The 7,500-nt window shown below is 48.3% G+C and overlaps 1 protein-coding gene across 4 annotated transcripts in view; it reads right to left on the minus strand.

Annotated features, from left to right (window-relative positions):
* Nucleotides 1-3,503: 3,503 nt before the first annotated feature.
* Nucleotides 3,504-7,500, minus strand: part of LOC114551629 (transmembrane protein 79) — a 10,704-nt gene continuing 6,707 nt past the window's right edge. For 2 of the 4 annotated variants that reach the window (XM_028572634.1, XM_028572637.1), the window contains 3 exons: nucleotides 7,088-7,282; nucleotides 4,779-5,010; nucleotides 3,504-4,235 (listed from right to left, as the gene is read on the minus strand). In XM_028572634.1, coding sequence (XP_028428435.1) covers nucleotides 4,034-4,235; nucleotides 4,779-5,010; nucleotides 7,088-7,282 — 629 coding nt within the window. In that variant the 3' untranslated portion in view covers nucleotides 3,504-4,033. The remainder of the gene's footprint in view (nucleotides 4,236-4,778; nucleotides 5,011-7,087; nucleotides 7,283-7,500) is intronic. The other 2 variants (XM_028572636.1, XM_028572635.1) reach the window with 2 other exon arrangements.

Consider the following 7,500-nt stretch of genomic DNA (forward strand, 5'->3'; position numbering starts at 1 on the left):
TTCGGTTCGGAATTCGGCCGAACTTTGGGCTTTTTAACGGAGTTCGGGTACTGCGGAGCGTTAGAATTTTTTTCAACCGAACTGTACCAAAGAGAAGTAACGAGAGGCGAAACTTGAGAAAAAGAGACGAACGTTGTGTTGAGTTTCTGCTCTGGCCAAAGAGTATAGAAGTAACAAGAGGAGAAACTCAACAGAACGTTACATTGCAAACAAAACTGACACGCACCCATGACAGAGCTGCAGCTCCGCCATCTTGGACTGAACCATCTGGTTACTTCAAATAGATAGATACATGTATCTATCTATGTATATATCTATGGTTACTTCACTACTCTTTGTAGAGTTACGTGGTCGACCTAATGACGTAGTTGGAGCTAGACACAATGCAGTAGCAACCTAGCAACGGCAGTAAGCTGGGAGGAAGTGGACATGGATCTGGTGAGCAGAACAAGTTGTTGTTTGGCAGAACTTTCAGTCTAAAGAAGACCATTCAAGTCCAGCTACATGTTCAATCTGCTCAATGCCGATTGGTCTGGTGGTGGGGAGGACCCTAAACTATACACAACATGGCCTCTGTTACAACATCAACCCCCCAACATGTCTTCATCAAACACTGGTTAGCGAAAGTTTGCAAAACAAAGTTGTCACTCATCTGGCGATAGCGATGACCTTTCCTACGATGTGAATAGAGCGTGGGAGTAGCCTACTTTATGGGATTATAAATCTAAAAGGCTAATATTTTGGATATTGGTTGGATTGTTATGGTTTCTGTGTTTTGCTTTGCATTTTGTTTACTTCTGTTCCCTGTTGTGTTGCTGTATTCTGGTCTGTGTATTGTGTGTTTCAGTTATTCCTGTCTTCTCTGTTATTCCTTGTGTTGCCTAGTGGTTTGTCAAGTGTCTGTGTTTAGTTGATGTCATGTTTTCTGTCTGTGTTCCTGTTTCCTGTTTTATTTTGATAGTCTGGTTTTCTGTCTTGTCTTGTCCGATTTACTTCCTGAGTTTTCCCGCCTTTGTTGATTGTCCTGCCCCGCCCTGATGTGTTGCACCTGATGTTACCACCTGTTCCTTGTTTGCTCCCTACCTCATGTATTTAACCTCTGTGTCTTGTCAGATCGTTTTGTGTCCATGCCCTTGTGTTGCCTCCCTGTGCCTAGTGTCTGTTCCTGCGTTCATCAGTTTACCCCTGCCTGTGTTTTTCCCGTCAGTTTGTTATTTTGTGAGTTTTTTCCAGTCTTTGTACTGCCGTTTTTGTTACATTAAATCCTCGAGTTCAACCACCTTCTGCCTGGCTGCCTCTCTCTGCATTTGGGTCCACATTCCCTGCTTCCTCACAACATGGATCTTGAGATAGGGTAAAGGCCTTGTCAAAAATAGTTTTTCCCACTTGTGTGCCAGGCATAATGTTGCCTATTCTTTTTTATTTTTTACAGTTAAAATACAATGAAAAATGCACTGCTGTGGACGTTGTTTACTTCATCAAATAAAGCCAACACTATCAAGTCAGCACTTTGAGACGGTAATCCAGCCTTTGTTACCACTCGGCTGGATTACTGTAATGCACTTCGTGTGGGGGGGTCAGTGGGTCCTCCATGGCCCGTCTACAGATGGTCCAGAAAGCTGCTTTTATAGAGTGTGGTCTAGACCAGTGGTTCCCAACCTTTTTTCCTTTGCGCCCTCCCTACTCATGTCTGAGAAAAGCTGAGCCCCCCCGAAAACCGAAGTTGAGGTAACTCTCGAGATAGAGTTATCAGCACTGTTACGTTTCTCCGCCATGTTTCATTCATAAAATAGTGATGCCGAGGCGGCAGGAAAGACGAGGATACAACAAAATATATAGTTTTCATACAGACTTTTGTATACATAATATATTTTAGTGTATTATCATAATTTGTTTAACGTGCAAATATTTATTTTTTACCTCAACCTTAAACCAGATAAAGACTCGCGCCCCGCTGTGATCTTTGCCGCCCCCCCTGGGGGTGCCCGGACCCCAGGTTGGGAACCACTGGTCTAGACCTACTCTCTCTGTAAAGTGTCTCGAGATAACTCTTGTTATGATTTGATACTATAAATAAAACTTAATTGAATTGCTGCACGTCTTTTAAACATGAGCACATTCCCCATCTTAGCCTCCACTGGCTGCCTGTTCAATTTAGGATCCATGTTAAAGTTCTTGTATTTGCTTTTAAAGCCCTGGATGGTCTTGCCCCCCCCCCTACCTCTCGGAGCTTCTACGCCACGTGTCAAAATCAGTGTTGGAAACGTTACTTTAAAAAAGTAATTAGTCACAGTTACTCACTACTTGCTCCAAAAAGTAACTGAGTGAGTAACTGAATTCCTCTATAATAAAAGTAACTCGTTACCAGGGAAAGTAACTATTTGCGTTACTGTTAAAAAAAAGTTGCTATATGTCAAAGAATTTTGATTTTTATTTTAGCAGTTTTCACAAGTCAGTTGAAATGAGTAGAAGAGCAGGTGTATATTTATATTTACTGAGCAAGAGGTTTATCCTGCACTTCAAGTCTTATCTTTGTAAGAAAAGTACACAGTTACACCATATAAAGTGCTGTTAACTCTAGCAAATTAAATCAAACTCTCTCAAACAGACAACAACAAAAGTAAGCTTTGCTCCGAGTCCTCCTGTGCCGGACGGCGAGCCATCATCTGTGGTGGAGGTATCGGTGTTTGGGCCAACGGAGGTCTTGGCGTGGCCGTAGTGGGATTGGTAATATTGCTCCCGGGACACCAGCCTGAGCCTCCATTTCAAAAATGAATGAATGAAAATTCGCGCCTATACGTATACGTAGCGTTGCAACCTGCAGCCAATGAGCAGCCGACAGGCGCTGGCTGCTCATTGGCTGCAGGACGAGTCCCCCATGAACAGCTTTTAATCTGCTTTTGAGACTTTGCTCTAATTTTCAGGACAGTTAGGGCATGATTTGGGATTCGGGACAACTGCTTGGATTTCGGGACAGTCCAGAATGTTTCGGGGCGTCTGGTCACCTTATACCCCAAAATTATGTTAAACTGCAATTTAGTTTTTATTGAAAAGCGTTTTCTGAGAGATTTATCTAAAAAAGGAGCATTCTCAGAGAACTTCCTCGGGTCAAAGTTTATTTATATCAGAAATTATTATGGGATGTTAATTATGTTAATTATGGGATGTCGGAATAATCGCCGAAAATGTAAACGACAAAAATGTTGTAAAAAAGCAACACAAACGTAAAAACACCTCCAGAGTTGATTCTGATTATTTATTTTTATTGTGAAGGCTGCCAGTACTTCCTGTCGGCCCTTTAAAAGAGCTTTTATTGTGAAGGCCGTCGGTACGTCCTGTCGGCCCTTTAAAAGAGCTTTTATTGTGAAGGCCGCCGGTACTTCCTGTCGGCCCTTTAAAAGAGCTTTTATTGTGAAGGCTGTCGGTACGTCCTGTCGGCCCTTTAAAAGAGCTTTTATTGTGAAGGCTGTCGGTACTTCCTGTGACTCAACGACAGACTCGTGTTTGTGAGTAAAAGTTTAATCTGAAATATGAAAAACAAGCTCTTTAAACTGAGCATCAAATATTTAATGATTTTACTAAATCACTGTAGCGACAGACAACAGGAAGTTCACAGAATGACAACAGGAAGTGGTTCCCCAACAAAACTGAATATGTTAAAAATGAATGAAACAAACAGATGGAGTGGGCGGGGCTTAAAGGCGCCTCTTAAACATTTATCTGACAAAGAATAAAACTTTATCAACATAAAAAAACTGAAATAAAATAAATGTGTCAGATGATGATGTCATATGATGTCACCCCCAGAACCTCTGAGTGATGAGGTCACCCCCAGAACCTCTGAGTGATGATGTCATATGATGTCACCCCCAGAACCTCTGAGTGATGAGGTCATATGATGTCACCCCCAGAACCTCTGAGTGATGATGTCACCCCCAGAACCTCTGAGTGATGATGTCATATGATGTCACCCCCAGAACCTCTGAGTGATGATGTCATATGGTGTCACCCCCAGAACCTCTGAGTGATGATGTCACCCCCAGAACCTCTGTCTGGCGGGGGGCGGGGTCAGCGCGTCCCCCCCCGGCACCAGGCTGAAGATGGACCCTTCCGCCTCCACCGTGAACAGGAAGTAGATGTTGGCGGCCATCATGGCGAGACTCGGCAGGAAGGAGAGGCCGAAACCGAACGCCCGGACGCTGCTGCCGCACGCCGCCGCCACCCAGTAAACCAGCCTGGAGACACGAAACAAACGCACCTTTAGTCAAAAGTTTAAATTAGTTGTGCACCTTCAATTTGGTCCACTAAAAGTTCAGTTGTTGCCGTGACACCAAACTCCACCAAACTCCATGTAAATAATCAGGACTTTTAGTGTGTATAGAGCCAGCATATCTCCACCAGACTCCATGTAAATAATCAGGACTTTTAGTGTGTATAGAGCCAGCATATCTCCACCAGACTCCATGTAAATAATCTGGACTTTTAGTGTGTATAGAGCCAGCATATCTCCACCAGACTCCATGTAAATAATCAGGACTTTTAGCGTGTATAGAGCCAGCATATCTCCACCAGACTCCATGTAAATAATCAGGACTTTTAGCGTGTATAGAGCCAGCATATCTCCACCAGACTCCATGTAAATAATCAGGACTTTTAGCGTGTATAGAGCCAGCATATCTCCACCAGACTCCATGTAAATAATCAGGACTTTTAGCGTGTATAGAGCCAGCATATCTCCACCAGACTCCATGTAAATAATCAGGACTTTTATCTCTCACCGTCCGAAGGCGAAGACCATGGTCAGCAGCGGGACGAGCTTCAGCTGGTGCTGGCTCAGGTACATCGCCATGACGACCAGCTGCAGGAAGTAGATCAGGAACAAGGAGGCGGAGTCAGAGACAAAGCGCCGGTGGACGGAGACCTCCTGAGGCTCCGCCTCCTTCAACTCGTCATCAAACCGAGGACCAACCCCAGAGGACCTGAGTCGACTGGCACCGAGCACTAGCCAACCTGAGAGAGACAGACAGGTTAGAGAGACAGACAGACAGGTTAGAGAGACAGACAGGGAGACAAACAGACAGACAGGGTAGAGAGACAGACAGACAGGGTAGAGAGACAGACAGACAGACACACAGGGTAGAGAGACAGACAGACAGGGTAGAGAGACAGACAGACAGACACACAGGATAGAGAGACAGACAGACAGGCAGACAGACAGGTGTCCTACCCAGTGCGATGGGGATGGAGGCGAACACGTAGCAGACACACAGGCAGACAGGCAGACAGACAGGCAGACAGGCAGGTGTCCTACCCAGTGCAATGGGGATGGAGGCGAACACGGAGCAGATAGACAGACAGACAGAAAGACAGGTGTCCTACCCAGTGCGATGGGGATGGAGGCGAACACGGAGCAGATAGACAGACAGGCAGACAGGCAGACAGACAGGTGTCCTACCCAGTGCGATGGGGATGGAGGCGAACACGGAGCAGATAGAAAGACAGGCAGACAGACAGGTGTCCTACCCAGTGCGATAGGGATGGAGGCGAACACGGAGCAGACAGACAGACAGACAGGTGTCCTACCCAGTGCGATGGGGATGGAGGCGAACACGGAACAGACAGACAGACAGACAGACAGACAGACAGACAGGTGTCCTACCCAGTGCGATGGGGATGGAGGCGAACACGGAACAGACAGACAGACAGACAGACAGACAGACAGGTGTCCTACCCAGTGCGATGGGGATGGAGGCGAACACGGAGCAGACAGACAGACAGACAGGCAGACAGGTGTCCTACCCAGTGCGATGGGGATGGAGGCGAACACGGAGCAGACAGACAGACAGGCAGACAGACAGGTGTCCTACCCAGTGCGATAGGGATGGAGGCGAACACGGAGCAGACAGACAGACAGGCAGACAGACAGGTGTCCTACCCAGTGCGATAAGGATGGAGGCGAACACGGAGCAGACAGACAGACCGACAGACAGGTGTCCTACCCAGTGCGATAGGGATGGAGGCGAACACGGAGCAGACAGACAGACAGGCAGACAGACAGGTGTCCTACCCAGTGCGATAAGGATGGAGGCGAACACGGAGCAGACAGACAGACAGGCAGACAGACAGACAGGCAGGCAGACAGGCAGACAGGTGTCCTACCCAGTGCGATGGGGATGGAGGCGAACACGGAGCAGACAGACAGACAGGCAGACAGACAGACAGGCAGGCAGACAGGCAGACAGGTGTCCTACCCAGTGCGATGGGGATGGAGGCGAACACGGAGCAGACAGACAGACAGGCAGACAGACAGGCAGACAGACAGGTGTCCTACCCAGTGCGACGGGGATGGAGGCGAACACGGAACAGACAGACAGACAGGCAGGCAGACAGACAGGCAGGCAGACAGACAGGTGTCCTACCCAGTGCGACGGGGATGGAGGCGAACATGGAGCAGACAGACAGACAGACAGACAGACAGACAGACAGACAGGCAGACAGGCAGACAGGTGTCCTACCCAGTGCGATGGGGATGGAGGCGAACACGGAGCAGACAGACAGACAGACAGACAGACAGACAGACAGACAGACAGACAGACAGGCAGACAGACAGACAGACAGGTGTCCTACCCAGTGCGATGGGGATGGAGGCGAACACGGAGCAGACAGACAGACAGACAGGCAGACAGACAGGTGTCCTACCCAGTGCGATGGGGATGGAGGCGAACACGGAACAGACAGACAGACAGACAGACAGACAGGTGTCCTACCCAGTGCGATGGGGATGGAGGCGAACACGGAGCAGACAGACAGACAGACAGACAGACAGACAGGCAGACAGGCAGACAGACAGGTGTCCTACCCAGTGCGATGGGGATGGAGGCGAACACGGAGCAGACAGACAGACAGACAGGCAGACAGACAGGTGTCCTACCCAGTGCGATGGGGATGGAGGCGAACACGGAGCAGACAGACAGACAGACAGACAGACAGACAGGCAGACAGACAGGTGTCCTACCCAGTGCGATGGGGATGGAGGCGAACACGGAGCAGACAGACAGACAGACAGGCAGACAGACAGGTGTCCTACCCAGTGCGATGGGGATGGAGGCGAACACGGAGCAGCGCAGCACGTAGACGAGTCTCAGCGCGGCCCCGTCCATCAGCGGGGCGTCGAACGGCAGGAAGAGGAACCCCCCCCACACCAGCAGGGGGAATAACAGCAGTGATGTCATCAGGGACACGCCCCCTTTCAGGACGTCCCGGCTCAGACAGCCAGGCCCACCTGACAGACAGACAGACAGAAATGTTATAGGGTAAGTGTCTGACATTATGGGATGGATCCCTACAGAGATAGACCTTTTAGTTAAAGAGTAAGATCCTTTTAGTTTAACATGAAACAGCCCCGAAATCACCATCACCAAACTACACCAGACTCCATGTAAATAATCAGGACTTTTAGCGTGATACACGCTAAAAGTCCTGATTATTTACATGGAGTCT

Source organism: Perca flavescens, unplaced genomic scaffold, assembly GCF_004354835.1.
Source record: "Perca flavescens isolate YP-PL-M2 unplaced genomic scaffold, PFLA_1.0 EPR50_1.1_unplaced_scaf_27, whole genome shotgun sequence".
In the NCBI taxonomy this organism is placed as follows: domain Eukaryota; kingdom Metazoa; phylum Chordata; class Actinopteri; order Perciformes; family Percidae; genus Perca; species Perca flavescens.